The sequence below is a fragment of the Mauremys reevesii genome, linkage group 8, assembly GCF_016161935.1.
Source record: "Mauremys reevesii isolate NIE-2019 linkage group 8, ASM1616193v1, whole genome shotgun sequence".
In the NCBI taxonomy this organism is placed as follows: Eukaryota; Metazoa; Chordata; order Testudines; family Geoemydidae; genus Mauremys; species Mauremys reevesii.
The window spans coordinates 90,342,357-90,365,675 of record NC_052630.1 but is presented as its reverse complement, the minus strand read 5'-3'; the positions used below and the strand labels follow the sequence as shown (position 1 = coordinate 90,365,675).

The following is a 23,319-nucleotide window of genomic DNA, read 5'->3' as shown; positions in this document are numbered from 1 at the left end:
CTGGTTAAAATGCAAGAAGTGAGGGTAACAAAACAGAGGGAGGGTGCAGAAGGATGAGGGTAACAGTAATAAGATTATGCAGTTATTTGTGGAACAGCAATGTGCAGAGCCGGAGTCTATGAAATAATTAGCTTTCTTTATTGTTTAGTTAAGCCTTTGCTTGTTCCAATTGTTTTTAAATCACTGCATATTTCTATTTTAAAATAACTTTGTCAGTGAGAAAATATAGTAAAAATCTTAAGCACAATTATCAATAAACAGGAATCAGATATTGGGCTTATCAAGGGGCACAGCTGGCCTTTGTCACTTTAAATATATATACTTTAAGGATAATATCCACTTACCCTCCCCTGCTAGAGGAGCAGTGAGGAACTTAAAGAAGAATATTCAGAAGAACTCAGCACCCTGTGTGTGACTACTTGTTTTGGTGCCTAAAGGAGATGAGGTCTCTTGAAACTTTAGCTATCAGTCAAGAAGTGAGAAGATGACTGAGCAAACAGTAGCCAGGGAGTCTGAACAAAGGAGTTTCTGCTTGGACCTCCATGTGGTGTCTGTAGCTATTTAAGTGCTATGGTTATGGCTTCTGTGTACTGCAAGTCTCTAGCAGTCCTTTGTCTGCCGGGGAAGGGCCGTTTTGTGGGGCAGGGCTTGAGTGGCATGTACTGTAGAGGGGGGGGAGGTGTTGTGCTCTCTTTGGAGACTTTATTTTTATTCTTGTTTGGTTTGTTTCTTTTAATCTCAAAATAGGTCATTCAGATGAAAAGTATACGGTTGTTCATTATCCATGGGGGGGAAAACCTAACCCTTCAGGCTGCAACTAAGGTATGCCAGAAACTTCAGGGAATTAATGGAGCAGCTGCGTCCTGAATAGGAACTTTGTGTGTGTCACAGAGTGACAGTAAAGGGGGATTGGAAGAACTTTCTGCGTCTGGGATCAGTTTTGTGTAGGTTTATGATGATAGAATGAAACATCACAGCTCTACATAAGAGAAATGAATGTTGTGAAGTGTAATTGAACAATTCAGTTTATATCCCTGTGCTCTGCTTGGAAGTCAATTAGCTCATTGTACTGACATACAGGGATGAACCAGAGACATCAGAGACTGGTGTCTGTCAGGTTTCATTTTCGTAAGCTCTTAGAAGATACCCAGCTTCTATCTTTTACATACAAAAGGGGGGTGACTTTCAAATACACTGTAAAACATTTGTACTTCAGACCCAAGAAGCTTGAAAAGGTCATGCTAATCAACTCTGACACCAGTTAGACTGGCTGGGTGGCTCAGTTGATTTACATTATATAGCCTTTACTGTTTTATGTTCAAACATGGCTGCATTTCTAGATTGTACAAGTGTATTTTGAAGAGCTGTGTTTCCAATCGACTGTCTAATCAACATCTCCCTGACTCTGTAGTCTGAAGATAGTCTTGGATAAAAGGGTTCTAGTGAGGATGTTTTTTCTAGCACAGACAATAACAAATTAGTTCACATTACAGAAACCCTTTGAAACAAGCTATTTTTTTTAAAAGTGCCACTTTAGTCAGTTTTTATACCAACCTAGATAGTTTCTTTTTAATTCTTATAGTGAAATGTAAATCTCATTATCTGCAGTACACTAAATGGCAAACTAAAATCCCTTGCCTACAGTAATTTATAACCCAAGGCAAATGAATATCAGTCTGCAGAGTACTACACAGTAGAAATCCAAAACCAGACTCTGCACAATGGTATTCTTATCAGAATGCACAAATGGTCACTAATCATGAGAAATCTGTTTCCCAAGCAAATGGGGAGGAATCATGAAATCTGCTTAATTATAGCTTCTCATGTCTAATTAGACATTCAGCGCATAAGGCCCCTTTCATAAAGGTTCTGTTTTTCATTTAAACTAGCATAAATGTATGAGCTTATTTTTAGTAAACATTTAAATTATGGATTCATGAAATGGTTGTCAAACCTTGAATGCTAATATGTAAACAATTCATGGGCTACCTAGTTATTTCCATTAATACGATGGGATTTATTGTTGCTATATCCTGACTGGAGATGAATCTGATGGATTTAAGCTTTATTTAGCAAATCCCTCTCCATTCAGAATCTAAAGCTCCTTGTACTTGGCAGTCAGTGTCCAGAAGGTATCTTGTCTATCAAGCCACATGGGGAGAACCACTGGGAGCAAATAGCATAGGAGGAGCCAGGCATGCACGGGCTACAACAGAGGCCTGTCACGTGTACCTAAAGCATGACTTTATTTTCAGATACGAGTAATGTGTTTGTATGACTCATTTTCTTTTTTTCCAGTCAGTCGGGCTTAGGCTGCTTATATATAAGCTGCAAAAGCATTTCCTTAAGGGTCCGAATGAAAATTCAAGCAATTCTGCCATCCAAATACACCTCTACCCCGATATAACACTGTCCTTGGGAGCCAAAAAATCTTACAGCATTATATCGAACTTGCTTTGATCCACCGGAGTGCACAGCCCCTCCCCCCTGGAGTGCTGCTTTACCACGTATATCTGAATTCGTGTTATATCGGGTCACGTTATATCGGGGTAGAGGTGTATCAGTAAATACAATTTTAAAATATTGTGAAATCCTGACTGGACAATAATTACAGCTAAGCTACTTTAAAAGAGTAGCATGCTGGCAGGGCATGCTGTCTGCAGGATCTTTGGGTTTGGTCCATCAGAGACCGGATTTTTTAGCTTTATGGGCATTTCGGAAGGAGGCGTGTGGATGGAGTTGTTAATGGACTTCCTTGTTTAAAGGGTTATTTTGGGGCAATCTGATGAATGAGTTACAGTTTAAAATTTTGGTATGAATTATTGTCTTAAGTTTTGTAGAGCACCCCGAGTGTAGGAGGCTGTTTAGCTAATCTGACTAATGCATGGATTTTAATGGTATTTATTTCAAAAAAATTGTAAAAGAGCTGATTAAAATGTAAGAACTTGCTTATCGCTATTTCACACAGATGGGCACTCTTTCAGTGTCGTTTACTGCATGTTAGGTCCTGATCCTGTAAGATGTTGAACATCTGCAACTATAAGTAGAGTCAATGTGAATTGCAGGTGGTTGGTACCTCTTGGGGTCTGTCCCTAGCCGTTTATGTTACGAAGCTTTGGCACTGATTGTCCTTGGTGTTGAAATATTATTATATGATTTTTTTCACTCTTATATAGTGCTTTTCATCCATAGTTTTTAAAGCTCTTTACAAAGGAGGTCAGTGTGATTTATCCCCATTTTGCAGGTGAGGAAACTGAGGCACAGAGAAGGGAAGTCACTTCCCTGAGGTCATCAAGCAAAGCAATAATAGAGCCAGGAAGTGTCCCAAGGTCCCTTGAGTCACTATCCACTAGGCTACACTGTCTCCTCTGTAAACTAATACTGGCATTGCATGCTGCTAAAATAATAACTGATGCTGTCACCTTCCAGTGCCCTCCTTAAACTAATGTAATAAATGCCAAAGTAATATGGAGACCACTGTAACTTTCAGAAATAAAACACTGACAAATTCTCCCAGGCTGCTTCTATAACTCTACAGACAGTAAATATAATTTATTGGCCTATTACCCAGCATGGGAGACAGATTTGCAGTAAAAGTCATGCCTGTTTTTTACAAATATTGATAGGAATATAAATCCTGCAAAATAAGGCACCATGTGTTTTAGAGAGAGAGCAACAGGATATATATTGTAGGACTGAATTTTCCAAATTGGAAATATAGTCACACAACACTGAACGTGAGCAACAGCACTTGTGCTGAATGGTGCTAGTATATTTCAAAGGTGTCATTATTTCAAAGGTTAAGAATTTAACAGTGTGGCTCTGCAGATAGGTTTAACATTTTCTGTCCTGTTAAACTAAGTGGGACATGCATCCCTGACTGTAACTCCACGGAACACAGTCAAGTTGTACAGACGCTATACCAGGGATGATCCACTGATTTTAAACTAGATCAGTTTAATTTTCTTCCAGTCTATATAATACATATTTTAAAAATAAATGCAAATACTTTTTAGTGCTTACTGAAGTGCTCAGGTGTTTATACAGATAACCGTGTAGATGTCAGGGTGTGTGTGTGTGTGTGTGTGTGTGTAAATCAAGATAAATGAAGGTAGGTAAATAATAGATGATTTGGTATGCTGTGTTGGTTGCACACAGCATAAGTGAATTAATGAACTACTGGCACTTTCTGAACCCTTTTGGAAAAATACAGGTACTCTCTGATGATAAGGTACCCATGGGTAATTTTACTTATGATGATGAGCTCTGATAGTCAGAAAACACACTTGGCACAATGGGCTGGCCTGTCCAGAGGAAAGATGTTAGGTCACACATGCTGCATACACAGCAAGCTGATGTAACCAGATGAAAGGCCATGAATGCTGGATGGAGTGAGCTGACCTGCCTTAGGAAAAGGCCATGTAGGTTGCAGGCACAGTGGTTCAACCTATTTAGGGGAAAGGCTGCCAAGGATAACCTTCTAGCAGCCCTTTTTTTAATGCTCTCCTCACCTAAGCCCGTAAAAGTGTTATCTAAGTATGTCCCAGCTGTACAGGTACACCACCTTGGGATGGACATGGATAAAGAGCAGCTATCAAACCACATGCAAGGCTATTCTCACCTGCTCATGTGGTGTATTATCCGTGGCTTTTTTTTTTTTAAGAACACTTATTTGTAGCATTGGCCTGGAACTTGGCAGGCTAATCTTTGACATTTCCTTCTCCCCCTTCCTCATATTTAACTGGCTGCCTCAATGGCATCTTAATTGCTTTGCCCTTTTTAATTATTATATAGAACCAAAAAATTGAGTACATTAAATAAAGCAGCCAGGGTAACTTTAGACAGCACTGAACTCCTGTAGCATTTCCAAAGGCAGTGTCAGCAGAAGCTAGGCTACAGATACTGTAAGAAATGAGATGCGGGAGCCATAAGCTCTTCAGGGCGGGGACGGTGTCTTTGTATGTCCCTGCACAGTATCTAGTGAAATGGTGTCTCAACTCTGACTGGGGTCTTTGGATGCTGGTGCAGTATAAGTTCAGTATTATTTAATATGAACGTTATGATGTTTGTGTATTTGTGAATGTCATAGGTCTCACCCCCACTAGAGCTGTTGGGTTCCAAAATGGGGACCTGCACTGGTTTCCCTCTAAACTAAAAATCCTAGTTTAGATCTGATAAAAGCTGCCACCACCCAATCAGGTACGTGGATTGGGACACAGTCCTTCATGGATTTGGGGCTCTTGAGATCCCCAAGGATTTTGGGGATCCCAAGAGCCCCAAATCCATGGAGTTCTTACACCCAGGAGAAATAAACCATTCCCCCCTGCTTCCTCCTCCCTCCCTTTTCCTAGGAGAGATACCGGGATCTAACTACAGAGGGATGCTTCCCCCTCCCCTTTCCCTGAGAATCCACCCAAAGAAAGATTAACCAAGTCCTTTACAGAAAAGATTTATTAAAAAATAAAAGAAAGTCACTGTCTCTGTAACCAAGATGGAACAATATATAGGGTCTAAACTTATCAATCTCTGGAGAGAATTCCCCCTCCCTTCTTTCTCAGTAAAAGCAATAACAGTACAGACTTCAAGAAATTCTATAGCAAAACACAGAATTGCAAATACAGAAATAAAAGTATAAGAATACTAGTTCCTTGCTAATACTCACTAGCTTGAATAGAAGAATTTATTGCAGAAACCTGGGAGGACTTGATTAAGATGTCTGGACTCTCTTAATTCCCAAGAGAGAGAGACAAAAAAACAAAGAAGAGGAAAAAAACTTCCCTCCACAGGGATTTGAAAATATCTTGTCCCTCATTGGTCCTCTGGTCAGGTGTCCACAGGTACTGCTTGTTAACCCTTTACAGGTAGACAAAAACCTTAACCCTTAACTAACTGTTTATGACAGTGAAGCTTTCATAAAACGCAGTGCTCAATAGTTCCCGATGATCAGTGCTGTAGTATAATCTTATGATACACTGGGCTATGATCAGAATGTCTTTGTATGGGAGTCTAAAGCTCACAACCTCCGAAAAGATTTTGCTTACTCTGCCCCTCTCAATTTGTTCATTTAAAGCATGTCTACCCTGAAATAAAAGACCCATTGCATGGTTGTGGCTGGCCTGGGTTAGCTGACTCAGCTTCACAGGGCTCAGGATGTGGGGGCTAAAATTGTGGTGTAGACATTTGAGGTCAGGTTGGAGCCTGGACTTTGAGACCTAGTGAGGGGTTTGTGTCTCAGAACCCAGCTCCAGCCCGAACCAAAACGGCTACACTGCAGTTTTTAGCCCCACAGCTCGAGTCAATTGACCCGGGCTTTGAGACTTAGTGTTGCAGGTTTTTTACTGAGGTGTAAACATACCATTTCTACGCCTCCGAAAGACTAACTTCAGTGTGGGTGTTTCTGCAGCCATGTGTGTTGCCAGTAACCACAGGTGTGTAATCCATAAGGTGGTGATTGTAGTGCTGCAGTGATGGGTAAAGTACACATAATCTGTTCATCCCAAGAAGCACTTGTGGTGCTCTTAAATGCACAGATATCTTTCTAGTAGAATCATAGGTTTATAAAAGCAGCTATGCCTTTAAACTGAAAAAAAAGAATAAAATGGGCACATTTAACAGGGGGCAAGAGAATAACAAGTATAGTGTGATACGATTACCAGAACCTAAAATATAAATGGATTTTCAAAAGCTGGCCAGACTCCTTTCCTTTCCTGAGCCGTTGGTGATGCTACCGTCCATTTAAGAAGTGTAGTGAATTTGTGTGGATTGTAGGAATTCATATTGATGGTTAAACAATCAATCTGTTAAGTAATCCCCAAACCTACGTACCTGAAGGATTTCTGACAACGATGTATGTTGACTTGGGTCCTAATATGGTGTATAGTGTAGAAGAGTCTAGACTCTTTCCTGTGAAAAGTAAAGACCCATTTCCTCAGCGTTTCTGATTAGGGTACATTGGTGGTGACTGAGTTCCTGAAGCTGTGTGGGTGGAAAGCAGCTATCAAATCCCCCCTTCAGAAGAGAAGAATGAGACTAAATAATCCCAGTTCCCTCAGCCTTTCCTCATAAATCATGTGCTCCAGCCCCCTAATCATTTTTGTTGCCCTCTGCTGGACTCTTTCCAATTTTTTCACATCCTTCTTGTAGTGTGAGGCCCAAAACTGGACACAGTACTCCAGATGAGGCCTCACCAATGCCGAATAGAGGGGAATAATCACTTCCCTCGATGTGCTGGCAATACTCCTACTTATACAGCCCAAAATACCGTTAGCCTTCTTGGCAACAAGGGCACATTGTTGACTCATATCCAGCTTCTCATTCACTGTAACCCCTAGGTCCTTTTCTGTAGAACTGCTGCCCAGCCATTCGGTCCCTAGTCTGTAGCAGTGCATGGGATTCTTTCGTCCGAAGTGCAGGACTCTGCACTTATCCTTGAACCTCATTAGATTTCTTTTGGCCCAATCTTCTAATTTGTCTAGGTCCCTCTGTATCCTATCCCTACCCTCCAGCATCTACCACGCCTCCCAGTTTAGAGTCATCTGCAAACTTGCTTAGGGTGCAATCCATGTCTCCTCCATCCGACCCTTGGGGCACTTCTCTTGATACCGGCTGCCAACTAGACATGGAGCCATTGATCACCACCCATTGAGCCCGATGATCTAGCCAGCTTTCTATCCACCATATAGTCCATTCTTCCAGCCCATACTTCTTTTTCTTGCTGGCAAGAATGCTAAAGTCAAGGAATAACATGTCCACTGCTTTCCCCTCACCCACAGAGCCAGTTATTTCATCATAGAAGGCAATTAGGTTAGTCAGGCATGACTTGCCCTTGGTGAATCCATGCTGACTGTTCCTGATCAATTTTCTCTCCTCTAAGTGCTTCAGAATTGATTCCTTGAGGACCTGCTCCATGATTTTTCCAGGGACTGAGGTCAGGCTGACTGGCCTGTATCCTCCTCCTTTTTCTCTGTTGTCTTTTTTTTTTATTGCCAAGTTTATTCTCTCCACTCTCTGCATATTTTGTATTTACTCTTTGTAATATTCTTTAAATGTAGAAGGATTCCTGGAGAAAGTATTAGAAAATGGAGGTTTTAGGTTTATTCCAGGTTGAGTTTGTTGGCCAATCAATTCTTTAGGCAAAGAGGTGAGAGATTAAAGATTTCTGGGCTTTTACAGAGAACATGAATTTTGATTTTAGTTTTAAAAAAGAATTGATTTAATTTAAATTTTGTAGGTGTTTTGGTGAGTGACTAAAGTAGAGGTGAGTGGCAGGATGGCCTTCCGGTTGGGACATTGGGCTGGGTCCCAGGAGATCAGGGTTCAATACTTTGTCTTTGCCACAAATTTTCTGTTGACCTTGGGCATACAGGAAATTGACCACAATTGAACCAAACTGTAAACCCTGTGTAATGGGAACCACTTCAAGCCAGAGGGTGCGGTAACATGCCCAGCACCCCTAGTTGCAGCACCTATATACTCAGGAATGCGGAAATTAAATGACATTGGGTAGTCACTTAATCTTTCTGTTTCTCTGTTTCCTATCAATAAAATAGGGATAATACTTCCTTTCTCGTCACCCAGCCATGTGTCTTGACTATGTAGATTGTAAGCTTGTGGGGTATACAAATAACGGTGCCGCTCCTCTTTCCTTTTGGTCAGTGTTTCCATGCTGCTCAGTGGATCACTTGCTGGTAATCTGCAGGTGCTAACCCCTTATTTCCATCTGCTTCATGACATTCATAGACAGCTAAATACATTTTACATGCTTTCCTAATATTACTTGAGTTGTGCTGTAGTTGCTGCAGGGTTGTCATTTGTTTAATGGAAGGGGAATGTTCTCCCTACTAAAGTGTGGTCCACACTATGGAGAAGTTTTGGGAGCCGCCTCATTAGGTTTCTGTCTAGGGGTTGGGAGGGCAGCTTTTCTGTCTGTAAAAGTCAAGGAGATTGTCACAAGCTGAGGCAAGCGGAGAGAGGTCCCAAAGCAGGCCATTCAGATATGCATATAAGAACTGGAAGATCTTTACTGTTATAAACTTTTTTCTTCTGCCTGATTGTGTTTCATATATTTTTTTCCCTCCTTTTATAATACACCTTGTGTTCATTAAATACAAATGCCCCACCTCGTTGGTGAAATTCTAAAAGAGCAGCACAGAACACTTGCACCTACTGGGGCTGCACTGGATCAGGCAGATGGCATGGCCTTGGGGTATCTTGGAGTTGGTCAGGCATGCTGAGACTCCCTCTCCCAATCCATCCCTTATTTAAACAACTCTTGGCATTTACAGTCACTGTCCTCTCTTAACCCGAGACACTTAACTAAATAAACTGACTGAGATGAAGGCCCAGGTTCTGTCCCAAAGACCTTGATTCTGTAACATGCTGCATGTGGGCTGACCTCTGCACCAGAGCAGATTAATTATGCAGCATTGGGCCAAAATTTAGCCTATCTGTGGAAGGAAATGGCAAGTAGTAATGCTCTAAATGAAGACGTGAGAGATTTCTCCCTTTTCCTGCAGTTGTGGAAATGGCATATTTGGGGGAAGCATTTTCTTATTAGCAAAAATTCCTTTTCTGCCTCAGATACACCTCATTAGGTGCATCAAGAATATAACCTGTATAGCTCCAGTAACATGTCTGATAACTGCTCGAAAAGTGTTAAATCTCTCAATCATCTCTTTGTGTGTGCCTTTAAAAAAAAAAAAGTTAGTCTCTCCTGTCCCATCTGACTTGGTTTAAAATTGCATAGCAGAAAACTACTACGGAGACATTAAAAAAACGCACACCATGACCAGAGAAAACCTGAGATAAGGATTGACTCAGATACTGGAGTGATGGGTCCCATAGAAAATCCAGAGGTAGCTATAAATGGCAGAGAAATTCATGAGCGGTAGCAGTTTGCTTCTCTAAGAGAGAACGCTTTCTCAGCTTACAGTATCAGACTCAAGTGGAATCCTGTAGAAAGATGATTTCAGCATGCTTGGCAGGAAAAAAAAAAGCTTTGTTTGAGCATTTCACATACAATACTATAATTAAGAGATGACTGATAACTGCTGAAGCTAATACAGGTTGTGCTTCTGTTTTTAGGGGTTGTGCATGCTGAACGGCTGCAATCTGCTATCCATAGCTTTGTTTTTTCCCTCCCCCGACCTCACCCCTGAAATTCTCATGCATTTCCAGCCTGATCTGAGAGCCCCACTCCCTTGTGTGTGTCTTTTGTTTCCTCTTTTTAATGGCAATTCCCTGCCCTTTGGCTCTGATGCTCTTCATGCGAAATTAATTCCAAGGCTGTCTTGAAGGCGGTCTGGATGAAATTTCTTCTGCATCATCCTTTTGGGGATAATTGTTTATGATGTGACGTCAGTCCAATTGATTTTCTCTTGAATGGCTGAGAGAGAGAGGGAAGAGGGATCAGCAGACACCAATGTGAAGCAAAGCTGCAGCCTCTGTTTCAGAGAGATACAGAAACTGACATTCTGAATGCACTGATATTAGGATGTAATTGCACTGAATGGAGGGAGACATACAATGCTAGTAAAATCTGATTATTTATTCAGACTTAATTTTTTTTTGCAGTCCTGCTTATGTGCACATTTCACGGCAGAGCCCTCTCTTAATCTGACAGTGGCTGATAATTAATCTTGTTCACCCAGCTGCTGCAATAGGATTATAAAGAGGGGAAGTGCGTCACAAGGTACGAAAAGGGGTTATGCATTTGGTGAAAGTGGGGGGGAAAAATGGGAAATGGGTTCTTGTGTTCTCGAGGGGTATTGTGTCAGGAGATGCAAGCAAGCTACCATGTGACGAGGTACAGAGCAGGAGGGATTGGCCGAGATGCTGGCAGGCGTGTGAGCCAAGCCAGCTCTCTTTCTCTCCCTTTCTCTTTCAGCATCCTTCTGTGATACTGGAGGTGATATGGATACAGCAGCATCCATGGCCTGTTTTTTGCCTTAGCATTCTTTTTCATTTTGCTCTGGCTGATGTACAAATCAGGGATCTAAAGCATTTATTTTAAGGACTTACATTAAGCATCTGGTAACTGGAATAGAATTTTCCTGTATTTTTTCAGGCTCCTTGGAAATTGAGGAATGCAATTCTGCCACCATGATGGAAGGTAGGTTATTTTCTGAGTATGTCTTGCAATATTCCTAGAGTTTTAAACGCATTAATGGAGGGGGCAGGAAAATGTGCTCTGTGTGTGTGTGACGGAATGGTATATGTTTCTCCTAAAAAACGTCTGGAAGCTTTTTCAGAACTGGCATGTGGCAAATGGTGATATAATATACAGCATGTTTAGATTATTGCAGTCAGATCCTCAATACTGTGTGTGGTATTCAAGATGTGCACATTTCTGTTTAACCTGATCCTCTCAGGGTGATAAAATAGATAAAATTCACAATGGTTCATAGTGGTATAGAAATGTCCTGATCACAAAATAAATGTGAATATGGGGTATTTTGCATTAAGCTCGTTTGATTAAGTGTTAATTGATCACTTACATGGAAATTCACTTTCTGAATTTGACATTGGCACAAGGCTGGTCATTGAAAATGTTGCCCAGGCCAGATTATGTAGGTTTTCTTTAAAATTTATCCAGATAGGATTTTGTTTGCCCACAATCTAGTTTTAAGGGTATACAGCTGAATTGTTTGAGGGGGGGACCAAATGCATTTGAACCCAAGGGGGTGTTTGCCATGAAGTGTCTCTGGATTGGAGATGCAGGTTTTTTTAAATGTTTAAAATTATTTTTTTATTTGTGTATTTGAGACTCAGAAAGAAATGAGAGGGCTGCAAAGGAAATGTGGCCTGCTGCAGGACAGAAGATACTTACAGGAATTTCGTAAGGATGCAAATCTAGGCATATATGGCAAAAGCCTCCTGTTGTTTCTTGAATATATTTCAACCTGTCGTTTTTTTATTCAACCATATATAAAGCTGTTTTTATGCTTTATTGAGCAAGCTACTAAGAAAAGGAACTATAAAACAATAGAGTAGATACTTCATGGTTGTTAAAATCAGATTCTTCTTAATCATTTTACAATCACTTGGATAAAGATAGGAAGGGACCACCTCCGATACAGTAATTGATCAGGACATATATCATCAGCTGTATTGAGACTGCAATTCTTCTGGTTTTCACACCATACAATGGTGTAAAAATACTGGCCTCTCTAAGGATGACAGGGAGGATTTTGAATCTAGAATAGGTTTAACTATAAAGATTGTAATCTGCTATGGTACTCCATATCAACTATGAAAATAGTTATGTAGTTATCCTGCACATTGAACAAAGATCTTGAGGATTGATTTTTAAATATTTACTTTGAAATTTACAGAAATTGGATCCTATAGTGCATATTGATTTGCACATAATTATTATTTTGTTCCATAACTTTTTGTGGGGTATTTAGCTATTAAAATAATTAAGGTTATTGCTGTCTGATTCTTTAACTTTAAAATATAGATATAAACTAGTATCAGGTATAATTTTCAAAAACACAGTCTTTAATGGCCTGAGGCTCAAATCCTTTCCATTACCTCTAATTCATCTATGGCTCGTTGGGTTTTTTGTTTGTGTTTTTGCAGAGGGGAGTGTGTGTGTGTTTGGTAGCGAGACACTTAAGCTGTTGCAGGATGGAAAAAAAACATATAAATTTAGATAATTTGCTGATTACAACATATATTAAGTGTGGCTTAATTTCAAGAAGAATTCATAGGAATAAATAGCAGTTGTTCAGTTTTACTACTTTCCTTGTACTGTTTAGCAAATCTCATGATTGTCTTTTCCCTCTGGCTATTTGTCTAGTGAATTATATGGTTAAAGTGTGTTTCTGGAGATGATACTGATGTAACCCTTTGATTTCCCCTTGCAGTGTAGTCCACTGTGTCATCACAGACTGTCAGTTCGGTCCATTCTGATAAGCTTATCAAAGTGCTGCCTAAACTAAAGTGCGGAATTAAATGAAGGCCTGTATTGAGCTTTATGGACAGCATTACTATGGATTTAAAAGATGCATCCTACACAGGTTGCTTACCTTGTGCCTTACAGAGAAAAGATAAATGAAACTGCAAATATTAGGGGGCTCTTGTTGACTCTATTGAGAGAAGAAAACATTTTATAAAACATTCCTGCGTTTAAAAAAAAAAAGGAATTAAAAATTACAGGTTGGATGTTTGTGACTCCCTTATGAGATTGCTTACTGTGTTTTTTTTCAATTACCTTAATGCTTCAGGGAGTCTAGAAAGGAAGCAAGACAATAGAATTAGTGGATACAATCGTTAACAAGTTTGATTAATTGTTAATAGTTTAAAACAAGAGTTCTGTTTTAAGGACTACAAAAACAATACAATCAACATCCTAATTCTGAAGACCATCATTTTGCAAAGACTCATGTCTTGGTACCGGAACATTCTTAAAGTGTCACTGTCCAGTGAAACTTGTCCTGAAATTTAGGTTTTATAAAACCAAGCTATTATAAAAACCCACAACCAAGCTGTTTCCTTAAACTACAACTTTTTAAAAGTTCTTTTAAGTCCTCTGCAGTGTTTGCCACCATGACATTGGGTTACTGTGCTAGTGTCTGAGAACCTGAAAGAGAAGTTAACTAGAAAGAAAAGTGAAATTTATGAATCGATTTTCATTATCCAAAGTGGGAAAGGGACGGAGAATGAATGTGGGTCACCTCTAACTAATAGCCCCTAGATTTAAACATATGGGAGCCTAATATTCTTGATGGATATTTCTGAGCTCTGTAATGTTTTCCTCTACCAGTAAGGTAGAACCTAATTCTATTGACCTTTTTTGGTACGGTGTCAGACTCCTCTTCTGACTCTTGAGTGGGCATCTTGATGGATTTATTTTAAACAGACAAAAGTTGTATTTATACATTTTTAATCATATTTATTAAATTGTTGTGTGTGTGCCTGACATGTAATAGGGTGCATTTGCTATATCTAAAAATACCTGAGGAAAGGCACGTATATTTCACAGTATGCTTAAAAATCATAATGAGCATCTTAAAAAGCAGCCAAAAAAAACCCAACATGGCAGCTGCCTTCAGAGAACAGTGGCTCCTGAACATAGGCCATAGAATGTCTAGGCTAAAAGAAATAAATCAGACTGAAGAAGAGCTCTGAGTGGCTCGAAAGCTTGTCTTGCTCACCCACAGAAGTTCCAATAAAAGATATTACCTCACCCACCTTGTGTCTCTAATACCCTGGGACCTACACGGCTACAACTACACTGCGTACAGAAGCAAATCAGTCTTGAATTTCACAATAATTAATCATAGGACTGGAAGGGACCTCGAGAGGTCATCTAGTCCAGTCCCCTGCACTCATGGCAGGACTAAGTATTGCCTAGACCATCTGTGATAGGTGTTTGTCCAACCTGCTCTTAAAAATCTCCAGTGATGGAGATTCCACAACCTTCTTAGGCAATTTATTCCAGTGCTTAACCACCCTGACACTTAGGAAGTGCGTACTATATTGTTTAGCTTGTATATTGCCTTAGTGCCTACTGGAGGCCAACCAGGCACTGTACAAACATGTAGGAAAGGACAGTCTCTTTCTCAAAGAGCATACAATCTCCTGTAGTTTTAAAATGTTGAGAGAAAACACACCTGTAACAGAATTGCATCATTCGACACAACTACACAAATTGTATTCAAATGACTAAAAACCAGGTATGAAATTCCACCTTCTCAATAGTCTTTGGTATAATGACTTTATAATAGAGATTTGGATCTTCACACTGAGTTGTCAAGTAACTCTGGGCCTGATCCTGTAACCCTTACTCAAATAATCTGATTGGATGGCATAACAGAGGTAAATTGTGTGCTTCCTTTTCTCATAATACAAGAACAAGGGAACATTCAATACAATAGAAAGGCAGTGAATTAAAAACTGATAGAAGGAAGTATCTTTATACAAAACATAATTAACCTGTGGAGTTCTCTGCCACAAGATATTACTGAAGCTAATAGTAGGGTTCCAGAAGGATTAGGCATTTATATGGATAATGAACACATCCACAGTTACATTAGACTGGATAATTTTTTTTATAAGGGATAGAAAACTTCATTCTTAGGGGCTGGTTTATTCCCTGATCTGCAGGAAGTTAGGGGAAAAACTTCCCCTCTGGACATGTTATTCCATAATTGTCTTGCACCTTCCTGAGGCGTCTGGCACTGGCCACTGTCAGAAATAAGATAACTAGAGTAGATGGATGGATCCAGTATTGCAAGTCCACTGTTCCATTGACTTCAGTGTGTTGCAGCACTTGCAGGACCAGACTCTCTTACTGTCATGCTGAATATACAGAATTGACACTGGTTAGTAAAGTCTTCCCTTGGTTACCAAGAGGAGAACCAAGAATGATGCTTTCACTATAGTCTTAGATATTGATGCTTTATTGTTCCATACATGAATTCCTCAATACTAGCAATCCTAAGGGCTCTAACATGGAAGTGTTTCTATATGCGTTTTTGTCTTCTGTAGTTTTCTGAGCAAAGCCACTGGTAGGTTTGGGGTGATAACTGATGCAACAAGTTCAGGTGATAGTAGCAAAAGTTACCTGGAAAGGTGTAAGGACTGAATGAGTAATGGTGACCAATAGCAGAACAATTGTATATGCACAAGCAATGGTTCTCACGATTTTGCTTGGCTGATGGTAACTAGTCAAATAGGCTGGATAATATCGCTAATAGGAACACTTCTTGTGATACATAGTAAGATATAAAGGGCATTTTTCTAGCTTGCTGGTGCACAATTGATAGGTGCTGTAATATCAGTCTCTAAAATTTCATAAATACATATTTAATAGTAATGTTGTATACTAACAAAACATAGAGTGCCGAATATAGCCTCAGACAAACCAAAAGGTCCTTCATCCTTTGATTATGGGAACATTTGGAAGTGGATCTATATCTGGAATTTATTTCATGCTCATTCATAATAAAAACAGTGTTGAAAAACAATTCTGTTCACAACTATTAGATCTGTATTTTGGCACCTTACTGTTGATACAGAATGTTGTATGTTACACCTAGGTCTTCTACAAAGATATTAGAGAATCACACTATACTTTTAGGGTTATGCATTCCAACCAAAATCCTTGCTCCTTGTTAATGTGGCATTGAATCTGTGCGACCTCTCTAAACTACTGTTGGGTTTTTGTAGATGTACTGGCTGTTTAAAACAGCCTTGTAAACAATATTAACATTTTTACTGCTTGTGAGCATGTGGTCTATGTTGTTTCACAAATGGTTTGATCAGTCACTATCCAAATTAATAACTAACCATCATCTGCAATGGATAATTTGCTCCATCTTCTATTCTTTTGGAAGGGCTGGTTAAGAGATGTATTTTTTTCACTTCCATTCAGTGAAGATACTGCATTTGCAGGTAGATACGAATCTACATTTCAAGTTTGTGTGGTATGGCCCTTTTAGTCATTGCATCCCTAGGGTCAAATGTGTTCCACAAAATATATCCAGGTTGGTCTCCAACAGAACAGACAAACAGGTTTATTTAATCTAGAGATTAATTATTTAATCTCTGATTTGAATCAAAGCATCCCCATCTCTGGGGGTGTTTTGGCTTTGATGTTCTGAGTGGGACTGATATCAAGATGCACTAGGCTTGAGCCAGGAATTTGGTGTGAGGGGATGGCTAGTTACGATATTCTGGATCAGGCCCAGCTATGTACAGTCTTGGGGAAATAACAAATTTCCCTGTATAAAATTCTGCTTCTAGGGGTTACCCTAGTGAAGTAAACTGATTTTTTTCCCCATAGCTTGTAAGGAAAGGCAAAGCCAACTTGTGGGTCCTCTCTTATATGCATAGTTGAATCCTTTCACTGTTGGCTTCTGTTCCTCTCCAAATCAAAGTATTGATCCGTCTGTCTAGACCAGTAGCTTGGCAGATAGTCAACCTACGATGGTAGGGGGAACACATTGGCAGAGAATGTGAGCTGCTTTTGATGTGGGATGGGACAGTTCTGTTTGGATCCTCGTTTCTACTCCTCTCCAGCTCCCATGCATGTACACACCCCGCTGGCCTTTGCTGCAAGGATAGTGTCGTGTGTGTAACTCATGGCTGCAGGGGGTGAAATGGATTATTTGGGTACAGGGTCATGAAGAACCCTCAGCCAGGTTTTTAAATCCTGAGACACCCACAAGCCCTATCAGGATACGCAACTGAGGCTCTGATTTTCTGAGTGTTGCCCGTCTGCAACTTCATTGGAAGCAGCGAATCCCCAGCACTTCTGGAGATCCTGGGCAAGGGGGTCGCACACAATTAATGAGCACTTCTGAAAACATTTGGCCTTACGTTTTGTGACTGTTGTGCTTCTCCTGCCACTTACAGTTTTTTAGTCTAAAATCTTTAGCATAAAATCTTCCTGGTGGGTCTAGGGCAGGGGTGGGCAAACTTTTTGGTCTGAGGGCCACATCTGAGTATGGAAATTGTATGGCAGGCCATGAATGCTCATGAAATTAGGGGTTGGGGTACAGGAGTGGGTGAGGGCTCTGGGGTGGGGCCAGAAATGAGGAGTTCAGGGGGCTCTGGACTGGGGCAGCGGGTTAGTGTGGGTGTGTGTGTGGGTGTGTGGGGGGGGTGCAGGCTCTGGGGTGAGGCTGGGGATGAGAAGTTGGGCGTGCAGGATGGTACTCTGGGCTGGGACCGAGGGGCTCAGAAGGCAGGAGGGAGTTCAGGGCTAGGGCAGGGGGTTGGGGCACAGGAGGGGGTCAGTGATGCAGGCTCTGGGTGGCGCTTACCTCAAGCAGCTCCTGGAAGCAGTGGCATGTCCCGCCTCCAGCTCCTACGCAGAGGTGCGGCCAGGTACCTCTGCGCACTGCCCTGTCCACGGGCGCCACCCCTGCAGCTCCCATTGCTGGGGTTCCCAGCCAATGGGAGCTGCGTGGGCAGCGCTTGGGGCGGGAGCAGCATCTGGAGCCCCCTGGCTGCCCCTATGTGTAGGAGCCAGAGGGGGACATGCTGCTGCTTCCAGGAGCTGTGCGGAGCCATGGCACACATGGAGCAGGGTAAGCCCCAGCCCCCACCCCCTGGCGAGAGCTCAAGGGCCAGATTAAAATGTTTGAAGGACCAGATATGGCCCCTGGGCTGTAGTTTGCCCACCCCTGGTCTAGGGTTATCTTCTCCCCAGCAAAACATTCCATTTATTGTTATATTTCAAAGGCTTTGGAAGAACCTTCATGAGGTAGGGATTAAAGCAGGTCCTGGCAGGTATGGGTTCATCAGAGAACAGGGGTATAACTTCCTGAACAGGTGGAGAAATTCATCCCCAATTCAAACACTGTTAATTCTGCAGCTAGCTTGACATTTTATCATAGTTCAGATAGGTGAATGTAAAATAATAAATCTTACTGACTGTTAAAAAGTATCAAAGAGTGGGTCAAAAATGGACCTGGGACTGGCAGTTCAGGAAAGGTACATCTCTTGCTGGTTAAATTCACTATTTGTGCCAACATGCTGCAATTTATATACCTAGGTTAATGATTTAATGATTTAAACCCAAAAATATTAAGACAGCAAAATCTCTTCTGTATGCATTGCACCTAAAGACTAGATATGGTGACAGAAGCAAGTGTAATGCAGCAAAATCCATTGTTTGTCCTTCAGGCAAGACAGCATTGTGCAAAGCGAAGGTAATGCAGTATATAGTTCAAATGGATAGTATCTCTCTTGTAGTGTATTCTCTTTTCCAGCCAAAATGGGCTGTTACCATATCTTTATTTGCTGTCCTTTGTACGGCATGTCACATGTTGTTAATTTTAATCACCAATCTTCAATTTTAAAGGCTTTGTGCCCTTCTAAAGCCTGAGGGGTTGGCTACTGTTAGAAGTTGGACAATGGACTCGATTGTCCACTTTTGAGTTATGTCCTTATGTATAACTGAGGTTGGCCTTGACGATACTTGATTCTGTTCACGGCCAAAGATGATGGAAACCGCGTGACTGGTAAAATGCATTTGGGGGATCTAGATTCTTTATAATAGCGTTCAACACCATAGCATCTGAGCAGCTAAAATACGTTGATGAATCTAGTCTCTCAATACTCCTGTTGTGAAGTAGTAAAGTTTTTTTTAATTACCATTTCATCACTGGGGAACTGAGGCTCCCCAGCAAAACATTCCATTTATTGTTATATTTCAAAGGCTTTGGAAGAACCTTCATGAGGTAGGGATTAAAGCAGGTTCTGAGCATTATTGGCTCCCATCAACTTCAGCTGGCATTGTGGGGCTTAGTACTTCTGAAGATCAGGTCCAGGATATCTTAAATTAGATGCCCATAAATTGGCATCCCTAAAATTAGTGGCCCCTCTTGAAAAAGTTGCCCTTTTTCATGGATGAGGTGAAAAGCCAGATACAGGACTTCCCATGTCATTTCAACACTCTGGCCAAATCAATCTGAAAGCCAGACAGAATAATTTGGTCTTTGAATTTAATCTCTGCACCATTATCTGCCTCCCTGGCAACATATTGCAGGTTGTACAGCTCTAGAACCACGTGAAGGACAATCTTGGTGTAAAATGTGTACAATTTTTTTTTAATTAGACTTGCTGCACTTATCAATGTGTGTTTGTGTAACAAGACAAGGGGCCCTTCAAGCCTAGCATGGAGTCAAAGAAGGAAAGAAAAACAGCTCATTTCCTCCATAGTGATGAAACCGGTCAGATGCTCCAGTAAAATGGCATTTCAGAGGGAGTAATTTCCAAATGCAAAGCATTTGATCTTCACAGTAGATTCCCTATTGATCAGGGGTGCTGGAACTAGGGGTGTTAGAGGTGCTGCTGCACCCCTTGGCTTGAAGTAGTAATAACAAACACCAAGTACATGATTTCCTTGGTTTCCACCGTCAGCACCCCCACTATAAAAATTGTTCCAGCACCCCGCTATTGATCCTAATATTCAAACACATCTGCAGCAAAGAGATAAAGATAGAAATGAAAACTCTATTTTGCATTTGCCTTAGTCTATTGTTGAGAGAATTACATTTTGTATAATGTGAGCAAAATCACAAACTATCTCATTTTTCAATAGTGGGACACGAAAATGGCTGCTAGCTACAAACGTTCTTGCTGACTTATGAGCACTTAGGAAAATGACGTGGTTTCGTGTGTTTTGTTGTCATTAAAAGAATTTGTTCAGGATTTTCAGTGGTGGTGCTGTGCATACAGGAAAGGTAAACATATAGCAGTGCACAACAATGGCACAGATACCAAAGTGTATGCAGGCTTATAAGGACCATTTTGTTTGATAGTTGGGCCCAGCCAGAACTCTGCTTTTGGGCATGTCTGATTTGGATCCAAAGTTTATGGGTTGTGTTTCTCTGCTGAGTTTGAAGGCTCCTGCATGCTCTCAAATTTCTTTTGCAAGATTTCAATTTTAAAGTCACTCTGAATATGTTACTACTTAAAATAATTATTTTTCCTATTTATTTTTATCATGTGAAAAGTATAAAGAGTCAGGTAAAACAACATGGGCATGTACAATAGTAGGTGTAGAGTAGTAATCGTATGAGCTAAGCTGTATCTTGCTATTTCGCACTAATATCTGGGATTCCTAGTCTCCAATGTAAAATATTAAATACACATAGAAAAGCAAGCATAATGCATCTCCAAAACACATTTGGTTCATTTATTTTGATAACTACGGATTAGTTTTAGTTATTTATGGGGACATTTTGAAAGGCACAGTGTCCAACTCCCTTTGAAAGTCAGTGGAAATTAACATTCAACTAACTCCCTTGTGTGCCTTTGGAAATTGCTAGTTTTATCCTACCTCTCAGCTAAGATTTAATAGCAGATTTTGTAATGAACTCATATTACTAATATAAGATGAATTATTTTTGAAAAATCTACATTTGAAACATAAGGGAGCAATTTCATGAGTGCAGGGCTCATAGAGCATGTGAGTTGGTAAAGTGCCATTATACTCTAATCCAGTGGTCCCCAACCTTTTTGTGGCCAGTAGCACATTCATGTTTTCAGAAGAGTGTGGCAGGCGCCAACAATTACTCACATACAGGGCCAGCTCCAGGCACCAGTGGAGCAAGCACGTGCCTGGAGCAGCACATGCTACGGGGCGGCATTCTGTCCATTCTGCAGAGTCGGAGCGTTTGGGTTTTTGTGGTTGGTTGGTTGGTTGGTTGTTTGGGTTTTTTGGCACCAGTTCTGGGTAGTGTGGAGAGAAGCTGGGAGGATAGAGAACACCGGCGCCCGCAGCCTGCATCCCCAGAATTCTTTGTCCCCAGCAGGCGTGGGGCCCAGCTTCTCTCCCCTGCTGGTCACTAGGTGGGCCCCACGCCTGCTGGGGACAGAGAACACCAGCACTCGCAGCCTGCAGCCCTGGAGTTCTCTGTCCCCGGCAGGCGCGGGGCCATGTCTTCTCTCCGGCTTAAGCCGCGGCTAGGGTGACCAGACAGCAAGCGTGAAAAATCGGGACGGGGTGGAGGGCAATAGGCGCCTATATAAGACAAAGCTCCAAATATTGGGACTGTCCCTATAAAATCGGGATATCTGGTCACCCTAGCTGCAGTCCCGTGCCTGCCAGGGACCGAGAACACTGGCACCCGCAGCCTGCAGCCCCGGAGTTCTCTGTCCCCGGCAGGCACAGGACCACAGCTTCTCTCCCCTGCTGGGCCCTAGGTAGGTGAACATAAATGCCCTGGCGGGCACCATGGCGCCCACGGGCACTGTGTTGGGGACCACTGCTCTAATCATTCAGATCCAGGAATACAAACACAATAACTTCAGCCATCTTTTCTATCTTTAAGATTACGCTGCCTGAAAATCTTTCTATCTCTCTGCAGTACGTCTTTTTCAAATCTTTTTGCAGACTTTCATTTTATTAGACCAATATATTTGAATTTCAACAAATAGAATAACAGCAATCAAACCACATTACTGATCTGACATTTTGTTTTTGTTAGCTGAATATATTAATCACAGATGATATAGTGGCATTCCATTTCACCCAGTTTGCTTAGTAATCTATTAGGCATATTCCCCTATTTCCTTTACGATTACATGTTTAATTTTACTGGTGTTCAATCACTGGCTGATTTTTGTTTAATGCTAGGAATAGGAAAGGCTGCCCCATTTTGTAGAATGGTTACAGTTTTTACATTTAAAGCCGCACAATATTAACAGGATTGCATTTTTTAATTTGAATGTGCTTCACAGATGCTAAGAACAGCTATTATAATAAATTCCCATTTTAAATTAATGTATTTAGGAAAAAAAGAAAGGGAGCAGGAACCAAATGCATCACAAAGTTTTTTCTATTGATATAAGTTGGCAGAACTCTACTGAACTCAACAGAACTGTGCCAATATGCAGCAGCAGTAAATTTTGCCTATTATCTACAAACCTGGAATAATAGGGATCCTGGCCCAAACATGGGAATGCACTTAAGCATGTTGGCATGTTTTCCTGAATCAAAGCTCCTGTCTGTAAATTCTGGTCTAATTTACTGATGTAAATTGACTTGCTTCCAATGGTGTTACTCCAGATTTAAGCTAATGTGAGATCAGAATCTGGAACCCTCTTTGACAGACATTCAGTGAAGTTCCATCTGAGAAATACAAATACAGTATGTGGTGGTCTTGCTGTAGGCTCCAGGCATGCAGTTCATGTACCTAACTGCTGGTGGAATGCACATATATTTTTTTTGTACTGAAAGTGGCATGCACAATGGTCTCTAAAATGCACAACGCACATACCATGTACATACATGTGGAACTAAAAGGTTGAAATGAACACGTAATCACATGATATGATCATAATCTAGTTTTGCAAAACCACCCCTATTTTGCTCATTAAACCTCATTTGTGGCTTCTTGTTGTGACAGCTTTGTGTATTCCTCATTAAGGAACATTTTCAGTGTTGATGTGCATATAATCCCTTTTGCTGCAGTGCAGGCTGTGGCTAGAAAGATTTCTTAACTTGAGTGATTATGAAATTCTAGACCAATTCATAGATCCTTTTTAGTAGATGTTTAACTGCAGTATTGTCAAGGTATGGATTTCAGTGCAATTGCCTAAAACAATCTGTGTGATTGCTCTATGAATGGTCCAAGTGAAGAATGGCAGAAGATAACAAATTGTTTCCAAAAATTTAGGAAACTCAGAAGGGGTGGGGTGTCTCCTGGATTTGAATCTAGCTCAGGTTTCACTGGCTAATACTCTATGGCAGCGGTTCTCAAACTTTTAGCAACCCCAGGGCCCCCATTTTTGGAGGGGTGAGGCTGCTAGGCGAGGTCACTTGTCTCCCTATTCCCTTATCTCAAAGCCCTTCTT

The 23,319-nt window shown here is 41.0% G+C and overlaps 1 protein-coding gene across 22 annotated transcripts in view; it reads left to right on the top strand.

Moving 5' to 3' along the window:
- The window catches only part of SGIP1 (SH3GL interacting endocytic adaptor 1), a 189,887-nt gene that overhangs the window by 27,857 nt on the left and 138,711 nt on the right, over positions 1 to 23,319 (top strand). For 20 of the 22 annotated variants that reach the window (XM_039485429.1, XM_039485418.1, XM_039485420.1 and 17 more), the window contains one exon: positions 11,066 to 11,110. The exons of 1 other annotated variant lie outside the window; for it this stretch is intronic. In XM_039485429.1, coding sequence (XP_039341363.1) covers positions 11,101 to 11,110 — 10 coding nt within the window. In that variant the 5' untranslated portion in view covers positions 11,066 to 11,100. Of the gene's footprint in view, positions 1 to 10,572; positions 10,691 to 11,065; positions 11,111 to 23,319 lie in introns of all 22 variants that reach the window. One more of the 22 variants, XM_039485426.1, reaches the window with a different exon arrangement.